This window comes from Acinonyx jubatus, chromosome B2 (genome assembly GCF_027475565.1).
Source record: "Acinonyx jubatus isolate Ajub_Pintada_27869175 chromosome B2, VMU_Ajub_asm_v1.0, whole genome shotgun sequence".
Taxonomy (NCBI): Eukaryota; Metazoa; Chordata; class Mammalia; order Carnivora; family Felidae; genus Acinonyx; species Acinonyx jubatus.
In genome coordinates this window covers 34,935,541-34,956,869 of record NC_069385.1, presented here as the reverse complement: position 1 = coordinate 34,956,869, position 21,329 = coordinate 34,935,541, and the positions used below count along the sequence as shown (strand labels likewise).

Here is a 21,329-nt window from a genome sequence, read left to right as displayed (position 1 = left end):
ACAATTTTGGAGTCATCATAATATAAATATAGGTCCTATAACCCCCAAGAAGAATTTTCTCGAATAAATCTGTTATTTAATATATAACATGTGTAAGGTTCTATTCCAATACTTAATATGCATGACACAAAGGAAAATATCCATGTTTGAAGACCCTGGACACAATTCACACTCAATTCATTTTACAGTAAACTATTACCAATTTTGCATGGAGGGTAGTGAATGGAGCAGTAAGTTAGAGGTCCACAGATACAAGCTCCAAGTTTTTAATTAGTGATGTGTCGGTCATGTAACCTGACACAAGCTAATCTAACCTTCATTTATATCCATCTGGGAAGTACACCTATCCTAAAGAGATTTTGTGAAATTCATTCCAGTAATATGGTACAAGCACTCTGAAACGTATAGCGTGCCTTACAAATGATGTTAAGGATCATCTCACTGCTCACAGTTTGCATGGTGCATGAGGTTGCAGAAATGTTTGAGTGGGTATTAAAAAATATGTTGGTAGTATTTCATAGCTGAATTATTTAGGAATATGAATTTAAATTGACAACTACAATATAATACAATAAGCAGATATTTCATGATGACTTGTAAATATAATTGTCCTGGCTGGGATCATTTGGAAGCTATATTTGTTATAAGTAGAATGTTCTTCATTTGGGTACCAACTGCTCTGATGTTCTTTTTTGGGGGTAATCCCAACAGAATCCTTGACGAAGCTAAAAACATCTCCTTCAATGCCACTGCAGCCTTCAATGCTTACAGCAATATTAAGGACTCTATTGATGAAGCTGAGAAAATTGCCCAAGAAGCCAAAGATCTTGCACATGAAGCTACAAAACTGGTAAGAACCAAATAGTGCTTCGTACTAAGAATGTGGGTCAATCTGTTTGAGTAAGTACCTAGACTAGATTTCTCGAATTGAAATGAGCTCTGGAAAATCCTAGTAAGTTAGAATATTTATTTTGAATTATTTTCAAAGGCTCCTTTTAAATCATATCCAAAATAAACATTCAGTGTGCTGTAATCATAACACAATTCTTTTCTCAGTCTCTCACTACTTCCCACTACTGATAAGGGCCTTGAAATTATTGCAGATGCCAAGCGGCTTTGTGCCACCAACTCACAGAAGAAAAACAGTCAAACACAAGACTCTGGACAGGGAAATGTATTACTATTATTCCAAATATCATCAGTAAGAAAGTGCCCAGAAAATTAACACCGCTGCTTACGGCTACCCACAAATTTGGTATATGTGAAGTTTGACTATAAAGTGTCCATTTTGCAAAACACATGAGATCATATGCTTCTAAATTCCTTATACTGTTTTTAGCACAATGGAAACCTTTGCTTTCAAAGCAACCTTTGACTGCTGTCATTGTTCAAAATAAATTTGGAATTAATATTTCAGAATTTGGGGGTTCCAATTATAGCACGTTATCTTGTGTATTTTCAATACTGACAAATCTTCATTATACATCAACATTTTGTAAATAAGTTATGTGATACACCTTCATAATACTATTGTAGGTTATTGAAGGTTAAAAAACACTTCATAGGAAGCACATGGTGAGTTAAAATGTTCTGAATTAAATATTCTGAATCCCTTTGGTCTTCACATCAAAATTTTGAGGAAAAAAAAAGCTTGATTGGACATTTGACTGTGAATGAAATACACATAACTAGTGTTAGAGAAACAGATCAATATTTGTTGTGATTTAATATTGGGCACAAAGGTATCTAGGATCTCAGGGATATTAAATGCATTTACTACACTCTTAGAAGGTTTATTTAGTGATCGTAGTGAAAACATTATATTCCATCAACAATTGCTACTGTTTCTGTTCCTCTGGAATAAGCTCTAATACCATATGTTCTGAGTATTTCTTATTCAAAATTGTGATACGACTATTGCAGAAACTTCCCTATGGCTAGTTATCCTTGCAAAATGAACCTGTTTTTTTTTTAATCTAAATTATTTATCCATCTTCTCATAATCTTCTATTTTAAAGACCCAAATTTCCAAGGTCACCATTTTCATTTGGCCTATGCTTTATCGCAGGACCATTTTAAGCGTCTAACACAGTACCTGGCAAATAGTAGGCACTCAGGAATGAATGAATGAATGTCATTCTAACTAATATCTTTCAAGTCTATTTACATTCATTTGTACCAATAAAAATCTCACTATTGTCATTACTTCATCTTTATAAACTTCTAACTATTATTTTATTAAAGAGCTGTTTTATTTCACCTAATTTTAATACTATCACCTTATGTCTAGAAGACTGACATTTTTATGCAGACACAAAATATTCACTTTCCTCAACACTGATGCTTATACGTGATAATCTAGCCAGCCTCAAACACAGAGCTGGGATGAGTTGTAATGCTTTACAACATGTCTTCTTGTTATCATCATTCTTTCTCTCCTTCCATATCCCACATAAAAATAATTAAATGTCTAAAAAAGTACAAAATAAATGCTAGGGGCACCTGGGTGGCTAAGTTGGTTAAGCGTCCAACCTCAGCTCAGATCATGATCTCACAGTTCATAGGTTCAAAAAGCACATTGGGCTTTGTGCTGACAGCCCGGAGCCTGCAGCCTGCTTTGGATTCTGTGTCTCCCTCTCTCTCTGCCCCTTCCCCACTTGTGCTCTGTCTGTCTGTCTCTCTCTCTGTCTCTCTCTCTGTCTCTGTCTCAAAAATAAATAAACATTAAAAATTTTTTTAAATAAATAAATTCTAAAGAGAATAATTTATTAAATGGTTCTTAGCAAACTCAAGACAGATTTGTCCCAGAAAGTTTATTGGACTAAACAGAAAGTTTGATTCATGAACAGAATAAATGAAGCTTTCATTTTAATGTCATGATAACATAGTTGTATTTTACTAGAAATTAAACATTTTTGCCAATCATTACATTGCACAATTACATAGATAGGACTAGAATGACAGAAATGTAAGAGTCGGTATTATTGCTGGAGTGATAGATACATACAGAAGAGTGTGATTGTTTGTTATTTATGTATGAAAGAATTCAAGAGTAACAAATCAGAAGAGTCCTTTACACATTGGAGTCCAGCCCTAAAAAGAAGGAAAAATGTTCTCAATGAATCAGAAAGGAAGGACAAAGAAACAAAGCAGGAATTTATATGAGGAGAAAAATGGCCTGTTAGACAAGCAATAAAACAACCAATTATGACTGTGAAGAGATGGATGTGAGATAATATGAGAAGAAAAAAGCCATAAGAACAGAAACAAATGAATGGTAGAAAAAACGACAAAGCATAACTGACAGCATTTTTAAAGTAACTTCGCTTTTTTAAAAACTACTTAAAGCTACCTATTTATAAATACACACATTGTCATTGGAAGGAAAATATGAGAGGAATGTTGATCACTTAACTAAATAATAAGCAGGTGGAGTTTGTATACATTTAAAGATGATAGTGGAATATCCCTAAGCAATGATTAACAGCTACTTGTCTTGTATATATCATTTATTTAAATATTGAAATGAAGTATTTGGGGAAAGTAGACATTATGAAAAAATAGGTATGATTTTTCTGCTAGTGTTGGGTGGGAAAAATGCTATAAAGCATTTGTTTTCCTACACATAATATCCAAGATAACATTTCATGTAGTACCTCTCATTGGTGGGTGCAAGGAAAGAAGGGAAATACGTCATTGGTCAGAAAAGAGAATATGATGATCCAATTATTTTGTTTTAATCTTAATTGCTTTGGTGCTATAAAAAGTCCTCAGATGCTAAAAGAACAGAGAATCAAACTTTTTAAAAAAAACTTTCCAGATGATAGATGAACTTAAAACCTATGTTATAAACCAAATCAGGTTTTAGAAGTAGGTGAACAAATAGATTTCACAGAATGCTGGATCCTTGGAATGACCACCAGAGAGGCAACAGGCATGGTTTCAGTGGCCCTGAAATAGGAGGCCCTCTGCCCTTTCCACTGGAAAGGTCGTAGATGCTATGCATTTGGATCTGGTGCATTCCAATAACAACAAAAACAATTGAAAAGAAGGGTAATGTAGAATAAATTCCATAGTTCTGGTTCTTACACATCATGAGGAATCATCACACAGCAATAATCGCACAGTCTCACCTATTCTGAAATGTCATCTTCCTTCCTTTCCTGTCTCACTCCCTTGGTCTAAGTCAGTGCAGTGTGCTGTGTCATATATACTCCCATGTAGGCAGTCATCACCTTCCATTGGTATCTTGCATTTAAAAAAATGAATCACTCTTTCATTTCCTCTGGCAACAGAAAGCTTCCTCTCTTCAGTCCCCTCTTGTCCACCCTGCAGTCATTGTCTGAAGCTTCCTCTTTCTCTCTGCCTGTGTCTGTCTCTCTCATACCCACATACCAACAATATTCATTAATACCCTCTAGCCCAGGATCCCCTTTCTCAATTAGTCTCAGCATTCAGTCTGAGCTTCACTAGAATGAACATTAGGAATAGAAGAATTTATACTGGGCTTCAACCCCAGTATACTGTGTGTTTTTTATTCTCCAAGTTCAAGTTCTGTTTCTTGCTAAAATTATACATCATTCAAGGGAGTCATAATTCTAAAAATATTTAGCATGGTCTTTTCCAGGCATTTCTGGAAAAAAAATAGTATAAAATACAGAAGAAAATAAAAGCAGTTTGTAAGTCATGCATTTTTCCCCCACAGAGACAAGGATAGTGAAATAGTAAAGAACAGTGCTGTATAATCAAGATGTAGGCTTTAGATAAACTACAGAGATGAGGGGAATGTCTAATATATATTTCAGGAGTGCCTGGGTGGCTCAGTCGGTTCAGCATCGACTCCTGAGCTCAGCTCAGGTCATGATCCCACTATTTGTGAGACTGAGCTCAGTGTCAGGCTCTGCACTGATAGCGGGGAGTATTTTTGGATTTCTCTCTCTCCCTTTGCCTCTCCCTCACTCTTGCATGTGTGAGCTCTCTTTCTCTGTCTCTGTCGCTCTCTCAAAAATAAATAAATAAAATAAATCAAATGCATCTATTTTATAGCAAGAAATATACCTAAAAATTAATTAAGTTTAAAGTTTTAACCTTGATTCTAATAAATACGTAAACTGATAAACTGCTGTTGCAAGTGACTTTCCAGTGTTTGTTCCTTAACATGTGGAAAATAGATACCCATAGAAACCTCAAAAGGAGCTTTCTCTTGCTTTAGGGTCAAGAGTCTAAGGAATAAACTAAATTTTTGTAAATTTTCTCTTATGTGGCAGATCAGTAGGGAGAAAAACGCTGATAGAAATTAAGGACACTAGAAAGGAAAGCCAAAGATTTCTGACAACATGCAGCCTGAGTTAATTCAGATCCATCCTGATGTTAGAAATTCATAGAAATGCTAAATAAATTATAACTCCCCAAATTTAATACATACCTCACTTTAGAAAGAAGCAACAAAGGGAAATCTAGGGGCACCTGGGTGGCTCAGTCAGTTAAGCATCTGACTTTGGCTCAGGTTATGATCTCATGGTTCGTGAGTTCGAGCCCCACGTTGGGCTCTGTGCTGACAGTTCGGAGACTGGAGTCTGTTTCAGATTCTGTCTCTGTCTCTCTACCCCTCCCCTACTCTCTCTCTGTCTCTCTCTCAAATATAAAAAATACAACATAAAAAAATTTTTTTAATCTAAAAATACAGAGAGAGGTTAAAAAAGAATGGCACACTCTAGAGCTGGCACCTTGGTAGCTCGAAGAATTTGGAACATAAATATAGTTCCTAATGTCTAGGGGCTGGGATTTTAAAGACCAGGCAGGGAGAGATGACATCCCAGCCATCACCTTGAACCTACAAGAGGAGAAGTCTCTGACTGAAAGTACGTAAAAACGTGAGACTCTGGAACAATTGTCTTCATCAGTGAACACTCATGCCTTCCAGTTCAGGAACATTCCGAGAAGCCTTGTTTCTTTTCATGCCCTCATTGTGAAAAATGTCTCTCAGAAGATGCTAAAATCACAAGCTTATGGATTGAAGTCCAAATTTATACCATTCATATGGTACAAGACTTTCCAAGCTGAGACGTTAATGGAGGGGGTACTAGTCCTGGCTATTGAAACCTCTACAGCATCTAGGAAGATGCAGAAAACTAGTCTTTAGATACAATATAAATAATCAAGTAGGAGTGAGGATAGGTAGGTAAAGTCCTTAACACAACCCTGAGATTATCAAAAAATCTAAAAGTGAATATAAAATGAAAGCGTTTAAATTATTAAAATTTTAGGAGAATGAATTGAAAAGATTGATGGAAGAGGAACTAAAGACTATGGAAATTTGTAAAAGAGACAGATAAAATTTCTAAAACTGAAAAATATAGTAATTAAAATTAAAAATTGAATGGGAGGACCAAACAACATATTAGTAGCAGATGAAAAGAGAATTAGTTAATTGAAAGAGTTGAAAACATTTCCCAGGATGTGACCAACATGGTAAAATATAAAAGGCACTTAAGAGACAGAGAATGCAGATTGTGAAAATGTAAGTCTGTGAGGAGTTCCAGAAGTTGAAAAGAGTGAGAATGAGGAGGAGTAATGGTCAAGAGATACTGAAAATTCTCCAGTATTGGTGAAAGATAGGAGTTCACAAATTAAGGAAAATAATCATGATAAAATAAGTCCACACATGGAAAGATCCGTGTTAAACTTATAGAGACCAAATAGAAAAAGAAAACAAAATCTTAAAATAATCTAGAGAGCAAATGCAGATTATCTCCAAAGGAATAAGATTTGTCAGTTAGCATATATCCCATTGAAGTCACGATAGCAATCAAAAAAGAAAGGACTAGTATCCTCATGGTGCTGATATAATATGCTGGTCAACTCAAAATCCTATACCCTGCTAAACCTCATTTAGAGGGGAGGACAACATAATGGCATCTTCAGAGAAAAACTGAGGGTTTACCAATCATAGGCCTTCACCGAGCTGCTATAAAACACACTTCAAAAGGAATGCCAATAAAATCAAGGAAATTGGGGATTAAAGAGAAAAGTGAACAGAAAAAGTAAATGTACACAATCTAAGCATTATGAAAATCATGATAATTACTAAATGTATGGAATTATTTTAAAAAGCATAACAAAAACAGAATAATAACATGATAATGGGGCAGATGGTCAGGGTTAGAAGTTTTTTAAAGTCCTTAAAATTTTGGGAGGACAGTAAAAAATTGGTTAGATTTAATCTTTTTTTAAGTATATGTATTAAACATTGAGGATAATTATAGAAGAATAAAAATAGTAGTAGTAATCAGAGTTCTCCAGAGAAACAGAAGCAGTAGAATGTAGATAGCTGGATGGATGGATGGACACATGGATGGATGGAAGGAAAGAAAGAAAGAAAGAAAGAAAGAAAGAAAGAAAGAAAGAAAGAAAGAAAGAAAGAAAGAAAGGACAAAAGAAAGAAAGAAAGAAAGAAAGAAAGAAAGAAAGAAAGAAAGAAAGAAAGAAAGAAAAAAGGAGAGGGACTGTCTTAAGGAGAGGGACTGTCAAGTCTGAATTCTTCAAGACAAGCCAGCAGGATGGGGACTCAGAGAAGAGTTGATGTAGTCTCAAGTCCAGAGATAGTCTGGAGGCAGAATTCTTTATTTTTGAGGGATGCCAGTCTTTTCTTTTAAGACAATTAACTGATTAGATGAGGTTTACCTACCTTTTATAGAGAGTATTCTGCCTTACTCAAAGTCTACTGATTTAAATGTTAATTACATCTAAGAGAGACTTTCACAGCAAGGTGTAGACTGACCAAAAACTGGATACCGTAGCCTAGCCAAATTGACACATAAATTTAACCATAACAAACAGCTATACTTTCCAAATAAATGAAGAGAAAAAAAAATGTGGAGAGCGAAATTTTCAATCAATTCTATAAAAGGCAAAAAAAAAAGAAAAGAAAACAAGCAAAAATAAATGGTAAATATAAAGCATAAAATGTGATAGAATTAAATCAAGATACATGTAGGCCAGGGTAATTATTACTAACTACCTCAAGAAATAACCCCTGAAAATTCAGTTGCTTACATCCCAATCTAAATTGATTTCTCATATCATACTCAATGTGTTTCAGAACACCCTACTCCATCTTGTAGCCACACCATACTACATAGCCTCCAAGGTTGTCCTGGCAGGGAGAGAGAGAGACAAAAGAGACATGCCTACTCTTCCCTCCCTTGGCCTGGACGGTATCTGCTCTATTGATCAGGAATAGTCACATGCCTCAATCGAACTATAAGAGAGGCTAGGAAAAATGGGCACATAGAATTTTTGATGAGCATTAAATGTCTCAGTTTCAAGTTATCTTCATAATAAATATAGGTTAAAATTACTAGTTTTATGACAATATTATATTGGATTCAAAGTGTTTAACAAACACAGCCATCTGTATATGACATACACAAAATAACATTAACTCTTAGGGTACAGAAGACTGAAAAAGAAGGGATGCAAAAAATATACACCAGGGTAACTCTAATCATAAGAAAGCTGGTGTACTAATATTAACAAACAATCAAAATAGGCTTTACATTTTTAAAAAGTTATGAGAGATAAAGAAAAACCTCTCAATATAATAAAAGAATCAAGTTAGCGGGAAGAATAAAAATTTTTGAACCCAAAGAGTAAGAATGAATAAAGGCAAAAGTCAGAATGAGGAAATCAACATATCCACAGTAATGGTGGGAGGTTTTACCATTTCTCTCTTAAAACTTCATAGGTCAAGCAAGGAGATGTAAGGATGAAGGAGATTTGAAAAGTACAATAAACAAGCTTGATTTAATGGTCTTATAGAACTCTACATCAATTAGATAATTAATTCTATATGCCCCGTTATATAAAGCATACATGAACCTTAAAAAAAAAAAAAAGACCATGAACTAGATCACAAAACAAGTATAAGCAAATCCTTTTTTTTTTTTAATGTTTATTTATTTTTGAAGGAGAGAGAGAGACAGAGGGTGAGTGGGGAGGGGCAGAGAGAGACGGAGACACAGAATCTGAAACAGGCTCCAGGCTCCAGGCTCCGAGCTTTCCCCACAGAACTCGAACCGCGAGATCATGACCTGAGCCGAAGTCGGACGCTTAACCGACTGAGCCACCCAGGCACCCCAAGCAAATCCTACTGAGCCAGCAGCACCTAGATTGTATTCTGTGATCATGGTGCAATAAAATTAAGAAATTATGCAGAAAGATTGCTCCCCAAAAATGTTTTAAAGAAAAAAATCACACTTCAAAGTAATTCACGGGTCAAAGAAAAATGGAGTTTGAAATTACAACTATGAAATATTTAATAGCTAAATGGAAATAAAACTTCTACACATCAAAATTTGTGAAGTACAAATAAAGTGTCACTGAAGTGGCAAGTGAAGTTTGAAATGCAGATATTAGGAAAAAACAAGAACTGAAACGAATTATCTAAAGTTTCTGTTCAAGAAATTAAAAATAATATAGAAAGGAAAAAAAAGAGGGGCGCCTGGGTGGCGCAGTCCGTTAAGCATCCGACTTCAGCCAGGTCACGATCTCGCGGTCCGTGAGTTCGAGCCCCGCATCAGGCTCTGGGCTGATGGCTCAGAGCCTGGAGCCTGTTTCCGATTCTGTGTCTCCCTCTCTCTCTGCCCCTCCCCCGTTCATGCTCTCTCTCTCTCTGTCCCAAAAATAAATAAACGTTGAAAAAAAAATTTTTAAAAATTTAAAAAAAAGGAAAAAAAAGAAAAGCAGAAATTAATGACCTAGAAAAAATATTAGGATTGACAAAATGGAAAGCTGATTCTTGCAGTAAACAGGCAAAACAAGAATAATTAAGCAGAACTGACACCTATAGACAGGATTAGGAATGAAGACGGGAAATGACTCCAGAGATAGTATAGATTTAATAAATATGGATGTACTTGAGTACATGAGCAATGTTATTCAAATAAATTTGAGTGTTTGATGAAGTGGACAATAAATCTAAATTTACTAAAAAGGAAATAGTAAACCTGAGTAGAAATCTAGTCATTAAATGAGTTGAGTCAGTAGTTAATAGTCTACCTATAACAAAATGATAATGTCTACCAAAATTTCAAGGACTCAATATCCAAAACATTTTAAATACTAGAAAAACAATGACAGAGTCCCTGGCTTATTTTATGAGGCTGGTATGGTCTTGATGGCAGGACATGGTACAAGACAGTATTAAAAGAAAAACCAGGGGCACCTGGATGTCTCAGTCAGTTAAGCATCTGACTTTTGCTCAGGTCATGATCTAGTGGTTCATGATTTGGGGCCCGGTGTCGAGATCTGTGCTGACAGCTCAGAGCCTGGAGCCTGCTTTGGATTCTGTGTCTCCCTTTCTCTCTGCCCCTCATCTGCTCATTCATTCATTCTTTCTTTCTTTCTCTCTCTCTCTCTCAAAATAAAAAATATTTTAAAAGTTTTTATAAGGAAAGAAAAACTATAGGTCAATCATAAATAAAGATGTAAAACTTAAAATATTATCAAACCAAATCCAAATATATATATATATATTTAGAGATCTAGACAAATACAATAAAAAGTTAATAGTAGTCAAATATGGTTGATGAGAGTACAGGTATCTATATTAATTTCTGTTCTAATCAATATACTTAAATTATAAGTGTTTTAACTGAAATGAAAGTAAGAGGAAATTGAAAATCAGTTCTGAGGAATATCTGCCCTGAAAAATATAAGGAAAGTGGTTCTTAAGGCTCCTGGAAATGAAGCAGCCGGCCCCATCCTTCACACCAATAAGAGGCCCTAAATTTCTTTCTTTTAAAATTCATGATGCATGCATATTTTATTTGCTTTTAAATTGAAAAGAGAAGCAGGTAATTTCAAGCAACAGTCCCCTGACCTAACTTTTCTCACCTTTAAACTCACACCCCCAGGTACAATCATTGCTAAGTCTTCCAACAATTTCTTCTCCTTAAATATCTCTTGATAATATTATGATCATGCTATCAGGTGACTCATCACTTTAGGTTATGATCTGTTTACTTACTGCCGTGATAAATGGCCTGAAGTTCACTTAGATTGTATCACATCACATCTCCTTCCCACATATCTCCCAATGTGCGTACCTTACTGTGTCTAGATCCTTTAGTGTTTTCTTCTTAAACTTAAACTTTTTAAACTTAGAGCTTTATTTTTTGTTCCATCAATGATGGACCCCCCACTCTGTAAAATACAGATCTTTGTGCCCTCATCCTTTCTCTAGTTCTGTTTCTCCCTGTCCTCCTTCTAACTTCTACCGTTTTGACTTCCATATCGTCCTGCTAATAACATTTATATTTTGTCTATAACCATAACTTTGATTAATTAGAAGCATTTCCTTAAAAGACCCCCTCAGATTGGCGGGCGCCTGGCTAGCTCAGTCAGTTAAGCATCTGACTCTTGATTTCGGCTCCGGTAATCTCATGTTTCCTGGATCAAACCCTGCTGTCAGTGCAGAGCCTGCTTGGGATCCTCTCCCACTCTCTCTCTCTCCCTCCCTTGCTCAAGCTCCCTGTCTCTCAAAATAAACAAACAAACAACCTTTAAAAAAAACAAAGGGGTGCCTAGGTGGCTCAGTCAGTAAAGTGTCTGACTTTGGCTCAGATCATAATCTCACAGTTGTGGTTTCGAGCCCCGCTTTGGGCTCTGTGCTGACAACTTGGAGCCTGGAGCCTGCTTCAGATTCTGTATCTTCCTCTCTCTCTGCCCCTCCCTTGTTTGCACTCTGTCTCTCTCCCTCTAAAAACTACATAAACATTAAAAAAGACCTTCTTGGATTGTTTTCAGTGGGGGAACCCCGGGGGCACTTGATGTCTGGTTGCTGTTTGCTCTGCGCAACCGTGAAGGGGTGAGGGGCACTCCACTCTGCAAAAGGACTTGCAGGGAATTATCTATTCCTATTCTCATGACTGATTCTCATCCTTTACCCTCACCTGTTGTTTCTGAGGCCTGGCCTTCTTCAGATTCTGTGGGTCCCCAACCTGGCTTATACCCTCCTGAGCAAGGTGAGGGTGCAGTAACTGCAGTGGATTGAGGGGGAGGAAGTATCTGAAGACCCCTGCTGATGTGCTTAGGGAAGCACATTGGCCCTGCTAAAGTGAAGATTCCTCTGCTGAAGTAACACACTTTCTCTTACCTCCTTTTCTTCATATCATCTTAATTCCTACCATCTTCCCTGCACAGTTACTCCATTTTATTTAGTCTCTTGGTACTGTTTCCTGAAAACAGTGTTTTTTTGCTCAAGATTCAGATTTTTAAATTAGGTAATCCAGAGGAGTCTTTTGCTTTCTTCCTATTTTACTTCCTCATGGGAAAGGTATGTTCAAGGGTCCCCACTAACCCACGGAGTGGTTGGATGAGTCAGAAAAAGGTGTATCACTGGGTGAGATGCACCGGGCACACGGTGTGGTGAGCAGTAAGGTGGCCAGTTTCAGTGCCCCTTTGAGCAAACCTTTGGGTCAGATACAGACTTCACAGCCCCAAGATCCCTGGGCTTTAGAAAATGCTGAGTCTCTCTGCTTGCTCCCTGCTGTGCACAGTGGGGGGGGGGGGGGCATGCCCTTTCACTGTTTGGTGACTGTGGTGTTTTATTTTATTCCTACTTTTTCCAGAAAACGATATCCCCAGAATTAAAATGTAAGCTGATAATAGACCCCTAGTGGACAGAAACGTGGATCACCACAATGGACCCCCTGAATATTTCACTCTTTCTCACACAGTGTGCCATGATTTTCATATAGACAATGCCTGATGTACAAGAGCTGATCGCTAGCCCCCTCCCATCTCCAAACACTAATGCCAGAAATCTAGAATGGCCAGGGTGCTTAGATTTTCACAGTTGACAAGATAGTTATATTGCTACAAGATATAGGAAAGTTGAAGAGGAAGGCAATTTGAAAGGAAAAATAAAATTACTTTCTTTCCCTATTTAGTTTGAGATAGTGTCTGAATATCTGTTTCAATGTAGATGTCATGTGGGATTTTCTTTTTAATGTGTCAGAATTAGGTTCTAGTGGTATACTGGAATTTCTAAATTTCATTGGAGAAAGTAGATAGCAAGACAGAATTTGGGGATTAGAAGATCTGCTTTCAAATTAAGTGCGTTGTGTAGTCTATTCTGATTCATCCCTTGACTTGACTCATACGGTAAATATAGTCCCTAGAGCCCAAATCTTTTTAACTGATTTCATATTTGATCTCCAACTGCGTGAGATCATTTCTTACTCTTCATTGGCCTCGTTATAATACTTACAAGAGGTGCTCATGAATTATTTAAATGTGTGGTATTAAGCATGTCCACATTTAAATTTTTCACTTCAAATTTTTAAAAACTGTAACTATATATTTAATGTACTTAATGTGTAAATAGCATTATGAAAAACATCACAAAGGGTAATCAGACATAATCAGAATTCTAACCAGTCCTCAAACCAACAATAATTATATGTTTTCATTTGTCCTGCTAATAAAAATAATACTTTTCAACTTTTTCCTAGTTTATTCTTTTCCTCTATTATGTTTTCTTTTCTTTCCTATTATTATTCTTTCCTTTAATATTAATATTCCTAATAATTTCTTCTTATTTATTAGTTTTTGAGTCCTTATAATAGCAAGATTCTTTTGACATCATTGCTATTGGTCTATGAACCATAAAGTTAAACACTGTGAATCTTGCAATAGTGTGATTAAACATTAAGGCATTTCTAATGAGTGTTTGTTTAGAAGTATGGTCATATCTTCTCTTCAGTCTGTCCTATTTAGTATTTGCTTTGTATAATTGGATGAACCAAAATACATAAAGAATACTTGCAAGGTCATTTTTGAGTTTTTATTTCCTACATAAAGGACCATGCAAATATTAGCAGAGTACATATTGCATTCAAAAGGCTCAATAAAATATGGTGTTAGTCAAGTTGTACATTTTAACTCACATAAAACTTGTATTTTATTCTGTCAACCACTGCTTTAGAAGTCAAACAGTAGTTTTGACTTCTTATTAATATCTCTAATCATTGGAATTTAAATTTTATAGCAGTGTAATATTAATGAGAACATGGTATAAATCCATAATTGATATGACAATTAAATCTGCCAATAAAACTGGTGAGCATCTTTTTCCTCCATCAGCAATTCAACAACTTATCTAAGAACTAAGTGATTCACACAATAGCAAACATGAAAAAGTCAGTGAGTGACTAAGCCACCTAGAAAAATTTGAATCTGTATGTAAAAATAGTGTTCATTAAGCCACCCTGATTGTAGTGATTTTCTCTGTATGTGATATGTTCATTTGAGTCAATAATGTGAAAAAACTCTAGTGGAAACAAAGAAGCAAAGTGTGATTTTATGATCTAGCATTAAACATGTTTAAAAATTCAGGGTATGAATGCTAAAAACCAAAGGGTTTATGTCATCAGTCCAAAACATAGCAACTCTTTGGGGTGATGGTAAAATGCAACATAGGTGAGAACTAATTTCATTCAACGCAGCTGTACTCTCAGAACTATTTAGGATTTCAAAATATAAGTGTAATAGTCAAGAGGTGAAATTACCATGCTGGGTTTGACTTTACATTAATTGGAAAAAAAATCTTATGCCCTCTGAGAATATTCTCCAACCCCATAGACACTGCTCCATTGCCTTGACTCAAAATCAAGATTCCCTGTAGTTTGTGCTGATCCTGCCTTCAACAGCTTGTGCAGTTCCTGCCTCACTGCAGCAAGCTAGTGCCACCCATAGGTGCTGGAGCAGTGGCCGTCATGCTGTAATTGGTGAAAACCTATTCTCACTTAGCTATGTGCTTTAAATCCTCTCTTAATTGTCCTTCTTGGTGTTCTCATCAAGCTGAAAGTTGACGGTCGCAAATTCTAAATGTGCACTGTGGAGGATTCCTGTTTCATCCAGGTCTCCTGTATATGGTCACTTGCTTTCGGTCTTCCACAGAGATTCATCTAATCCCTCGTCCCATTTCAGGGCAGTGTGCAAGGCCAGGATCTACAGCCTTTCAACAGATTTCTGATTGAGGCCATCTCTCTGGGTTTTCATGCTCACTTTTTATTTACTATTTTGTTTTAATATCCTGTAGTATTTTTTAGAATATAGGTTATATTAAAACACTTTTAAAAGCAGCACATAGTGATTTGCTTATTTTAAAATTGTCTATGATATTTTTAATTATTACAAAAGCAGTTCATATCTGTTATAGAAAAGTAGAAAATACAGACAAGCAAGGGGTAGAAAATATAAAACTTTTATAATGTTGTTTATCTGTCTATACCTTTTCCTATGCAAGTAGCTTTTCTGGGAATGGGTGATTTTACATAACTGTTTTGTAGCTTAATGGATAATTATATTTATCTTTTTTTTTTCAATATATGAAATTTATTATCACATTGGTTTCCATACAACACCCAGTACTCATCCCAAAAGGTGCCCTCCTCTATACCTATCACGCACCCTCCCCTCCCTCCCACCCCCCATCAACCCTCAGTTTGTTCTCAGTTTTTAAGAGTCTCTTATGCTTTGGCTCTCTCCCACTCTAACCTCTTTTTTTTTTTCTTCCCCTCCCCACCATGGGTTTCTGTTAAGTTTCTCAGGATCCACATAAGAGTGAAAACATATGGTATCTGTCTTTCTCTGTATGGCTTATTTCACTTAGCATCACACTCTCCAGTTCCATCCACGTTGCTACAAAGGGCCATATTTCGTTCTTTCTCATTGTCATGTAGTACTCCATTGTGTATATAAACCACAATTTCTTTATCCATTCATCAGTTGATGGACATTTAGGCTCTTTCCATAATTTGGCTATTGTTGAGAGTGCTGCTATAAGCGTTGGGGTACAAGTGCCCCTATGCATCAGTACTCCTGTATCCCTTGGGTAAATTCCTAGCAGTGCTATTGCTGGGTCATAGGGTAGGTCTATTTTTAATTTTCTGAGGAACCTCCACACTGTTTTCCAGGGTGGCTGCACCAATTTGCATTCCCACCAACAGTGCAAGAGGGTTCCCGTTTCTCCACATCCTCACCAGCATCTATAGTCTCCTGATTTGTTCATTTTGGCCACTCTGACTGGCGTGAGGTGATATCTGAGTGTGGTTTTGATTTGTATTTCCTTGATAAGGAGCGACGTTGAGCATCTTTTCATATGCCTGTTGGCCATCCGGATGTCTTCTTTAGAGAAGTGTCTATTCATGTTTTCTGCCCATTTCTTCACTGGGTTATTTGTTTTTCGGGTGTGGAGTTTGGTGAGCTCTTTATAGATTTTGGATGCTAGCCCTTTGTCCGATATGTCATTTGCAAATATCTTTTCCCATTCCGTTGGTTGCCTTTTAGTTTTGTTGGTTGTTTCCTTTGCTATGCAGAAGCTTTTTATCTTCATAAGGTCCCAGGAATTCATTTTTGCTTTTAATTCCCTTGCCTTTAGGGATGTGTCGAGTAAGAGATTGCTACGTCTGAGGTCAGAGAGGTCTTTTCCTGCTTTCTCCTCTAGGGTTTTGATGGTTTCCTGTCTCACATTCAGGTCCTTTATCCATTTTGAGTTTTTTTTTGTGAATGGTGTCAGAAAGTGGTCTAGTTTCAACCTTCTGCATGTTGCTGTCCAGTTCTCCCAGCACCATTTGTTAAAGAGACTGTCTTTTTTCCATTGGATGTTCTTTCCTGCTTTGTCAAAGATGAGTTGGCCATACGTTTGTGGGTCTAGTTCTGGGGTTTCTCTTCTATTCCCTTGGTCTATGTGTCTGTTTTTGTGCCAATACCATGCTGTCTTGATGATGACAGCTTTGTAGTAGATGCTAAAGTCTGGGATTGTGATGCCTCTTGCTTTGGTCTTCTTCTTCAAAATTCCTTTGGCTATTCGGGGCCTTTTGTGGTTCCATATGAATTTTAGGATTGCTTGTTCTAGTTTCGAGAAGAATGCTGGTGCAATTTTGATTGGGATTGCATTGAATGTGTAGATAGCTTTGGGTAGTATTGACATTTTGACAATATTTATTCTTCCAATCCATGAGCAGGGAATATCTTCCCATTTCTTTATATCTTCTTCAATTACCTTCATAAGCTTTCTATAGTTTTCAGCATACAGATCTTTTACATCTTTGGTTAGATTTATTCCTAGGTATTTTATAATTCTTGGTGCAATTGTGAATGGGATCAGTTTCTTTATTTGTCTTTCTGTTGCTTCATTGTTAGTGTATAAGAATGCAACTGATTTCTGTACATTGATTTTGTATCCTGCAACTTTGCTGAATTCATGTATCAGTTCTAGCAGACTTTTGGTGGAGTCTATCGGATTTTCCATGTATAGTATCATGTCATCTGCAAAAAGCGAAAGCTTGACTTCATCATTGCCAATTTTGATGCCTTTGATTTCCTTTTGTTGTCTGATTGCTGATGCTAGAACTTCCAACACTATGTTAAACAACAGCAGTGAGAGTGGACATCCCTGTCGTGTTCCTGATCTCAGGGAAAAAGCTCTCAGTTTTTCCCCATTGAGGATGATGTTAGCTGTGGGCTTTTCATAAATGGCTTTTATGATGTTTAAGTATGTTCCTTCTATCCTGACTTTCTCAAGGGTTTTTATTAAGAAATGGTGCTGGATTTTGTCAAAGGCCTTTTCTGCATCGATTGACAGGATCATATGGTTCTTATCTTTTCTTTTATTAATGTGATGTATCACGTTGATTGATTTGCGAATGTTGAACCAGCCCTGCATCCCAGGAATGAATCCCACTTGATCATGGCGAATAATTCTTTTTATATGCTGTTGAATTCAATTTGCTAGTATTTTATTGAGAATTTTTGCAATGGATAATTATATTTAATTAACATCACATGCACATTTTTTCAACATTCTCAAAAATTGTATCTTTCACAATGTATATAGGTTTAGATTCCACCATTCCTTCTGAGAATGATTTTACCATAGTAAAAAATTTCTCCCCAATTTTTAACAACAGTCTAAGATACCTGAATATTTCTCCTGATATGTACTTCGTATAAATACATTACAGCTAATCATCAGCATTTACGTGTATCCCTGCACATTCCGAACAGTTTTCTTTATTAAAAAGATTTTAAACTTAAAATCATCTAGGTTATGTAATATCTTTGCCCATTATCCCCTTTGGAAATATGCAAGACTTAGCTTCTAAAATAAATTATTGTGTACAAAGCAATGGAAAAATTCACAAACCATGCTGATGAATTTTAAATTACTACTTTCTCTAACAAATAAAAACAAAAAGAAATATCCTACATCTGTCTTTAGAGCCAACTCTTTCAATGAATTCAGAGAGAGAGAGAGAGAAATAAAATTATTTGAGAACCATTTAGAAAAATAATAAAAGTATAACATAGAAGGTAATATAAACAATAACTTTCAAATTTGCCTTTGAAATAATACATCACTGGGATGCAGGTATACCATCCTGATAAGCTTAACTTCAGGTCCCATACTCACATCTTCTTCTCCTAATAGAGCCTCTTCTGACAACAAAACACTGTGATATTTCCATGCTCCATTATGGTAAGAATCACTTTCTTTTTAAGGGATTTTTTTGTTTGTTCTCCACTACAGTTCCAGTAAGCAAAGCAGTCTCTCCATATTTGAATAAACAGAGCTTATTCAGGTGTTTGAGACAGCTAAAAACTTTCTTTTGGTAAATCAGTTCCTTCATCTATTAATCAGTGACATGATACTTCATCAAGAGTCACTATGAATATTTAACAGATAATAGGAAGAAGAAAACTAACATGTATAAAAAGCCAATTAAGTGCAAAATCCTTTGTAAAATCTTTGTAGACATTATTGTTTCTTTTTTCCCTGTATCTTTCCTTCTCTAATAATCTCTTCAATTAGCTCATGTTTTCTATAAATACTTATTAATAAAAACATACAGCAACCTACACATATTTTATTGTGTATATTATAATAAACATTTTATATAATATATATATGCACACACAGAGAAAGAACTTATTTATAAAAATACAGTTTCTAAAAAGCAAGAAACACATATCGTGCAACTCTAAGAACCTCATTTATACTTCACATATGCCGTAGACACAGCTCAGAAACTCAGATGCAATGCTTATGAATATGTATGAAGTATAATTAGCTTGGAAAATGCTGCTTCATCACCTGTCCTGATATTGTCGATGTGCTTCGGTGACTTACTAAGCAATGTTGGAAAAGGAACTCTTCAAATTCCAATGAGTTGAAACAATTCCTTTCATCCATAACATGTTAGTATTTTTCATTCTGTTATCATATGGAAGGCTTGTCTCTTAAACCTGGGTGGTTGATATACTGTTTATAACTGACAGTTGTATGCCATCAGTCCTCTACTTTAATATTTTGGAGTGCTTCTTGAAACACTGAAACCTATCTTATTCCTCCACATCCCTTGAACCCAAACTCTCATTTCCACTGCCCTTGCCTGAGGTTACAATTCCGTTTTCTCTAGCCTATACTATCATAATAGCCAAACGGTGTCTCTTTTTTCTCCCAAAAACCCTCCCAGTTCACCTTCTGGGGCTAAGACTCTGACCATACACTCTACTCAGAAACTTTCAATGACTCCACGTTGCTTATTGCTCAGTGTTTTTAGCCTGATATTCAAGCTTTCCAGAAATGGACCCTAACCTAACAGCTTTACTTCTTCATACTGCCCTTCATAAACTCTCCAGGCCTTTGCAAATGAAATACTTTTCCAGCTCTCCACACGTCAAAATGTCCTGCCTCCTTGCCTTTCTTTTCCTTACCTGAGCAAGGAGTGGTTGACAGAAAACCCAGGAAGAAATCATTGGCTTCCTGAAAAGCAGGAAAGACAAGATGCTTTGGAGCAAAAGGGAGGTCATATTCATTAATGCAAGAAGATAAGAAATTAGTAGCAGGGAAGTCTATCAACAGATGGACTTCAGTCAGGTTGCAGTCGTGTTGCTGGCTAAAGGTACCAGGGTTCAGTGGAAGATAAATACGTTGATAATCAGACTGATCAGAAAAAAAATCAGTATCTGATATCAGGAATAAAGAGGTAAAGTCATTAAAATTTCTTCAGACAGTAATACACAACTTTATGCCAGAAATCCAACAGTTTGAATGAAATGGACAGATTCCATGAAAATTACAAACCACCAAAATTCATTTACAAATAAATAACTTGAAAGTCCATTAAAGAATAGAATTTGTACTTAAAAACCTTACACACACACACACACACACACACACACAATTCAGCTCCAAATGACTTCACTAGTGAATTCCATGAAGCATTTAAGGAAGAAGTAATAAATTCTTCAGAGAATTGAAGAGAATAAACCATGTCCCACCTCATTCCATGAGGCCAGTATCACTCTAGTACAAATGAGACGAAGACATTACCAAATATATATATATATCAATATCCCTTATAAATATAGATGTAAAAATTCTTGACAAAATTATTACAATTCAAATCTAAGCATGTGTTAAGATACAAACTAAGGGAATATATATTTGCAAATTATATTATCTGATAAAGGATTTGTATTCAAACTATGCATTGATATCTTTCAAAACTCAGTAACAACAAATAACCCAATAAAAAAATGGGCAAAAGATTTAAACAGATGGAATAAGTATATTAAAAGGTGTTCAACATTATTAGTCACAAGGAAAATGCAAATTAAAACCAAAATGATATACACATCCATAGCATGTCTAAAACTTAAAATGACTGACTACATTAAGTATTATTAGCAAGGATGTAGATAAACTTAACTCTGCTGGTGGGAATTTAAAGTAGCACGAATAATTTGGAAAACAGGGTAGTAGTTTCTCAAAAACTGAAACATACCGCCATATCATCTAACTACTCCACTTCTAGGTATTCATTCCAGGAGAAATGAACGCATATGTTCATGTAAAGACTTGTACACAAATGGTCCTAGAAACTCAATTTAGAATGGCCAATGTTGGAGATAGCCCAAATGTCCAACAAGAGGTGAATGAATAGATTAGGGCATATCCATTTAATTTTTAAAAGGATCACATATTGATACACAGCATGGACAAATGTTGAAATAATTATGCTGAGTGAAAGAAGCCAAACAAAAAAGAACAAGCTAGATGAGTCCACTTATGTAATATTTTATTAAATGCAAACGAACAGTGATGGAAAGGAGAAGCAGTGTTTGTGTAGAGTTGAGAGGAAGTCAAGAAGGGGTGCAAGGGAGAAATCAAGAGGAAATGGATGGTTTCTCTACCTTGATTGTCCTGATGGTTTCATGGGTGTATATATGTCAAAACTTATCAAACTGTAAAATTT

General features: G+C 35.9%; 1 protein-coding gene across 2 annotated transcripts in view; it reads left to right on the top strand.

Moving 5' to 3' along the window:
• The window catches only part of LAMA2 (laminin subunit alpha 2), a 606,210-nt gene that overhangs the window by 486,318 nt on the left and 98,563 nt on the right, over positions 1–21,329 (top strand). For both annotated transcript variants that reach the window (XM_053222255.1, XM_053222254.1), the window contains exon 42: positions 712–850. In XM_053222255.1, coding sequence (XP_053078230.1) covers positions 712–850 — 139 coding nt within the window. The remainder of the gene's footprint in view (positions 1–711; positions 851–21,329) is intronic.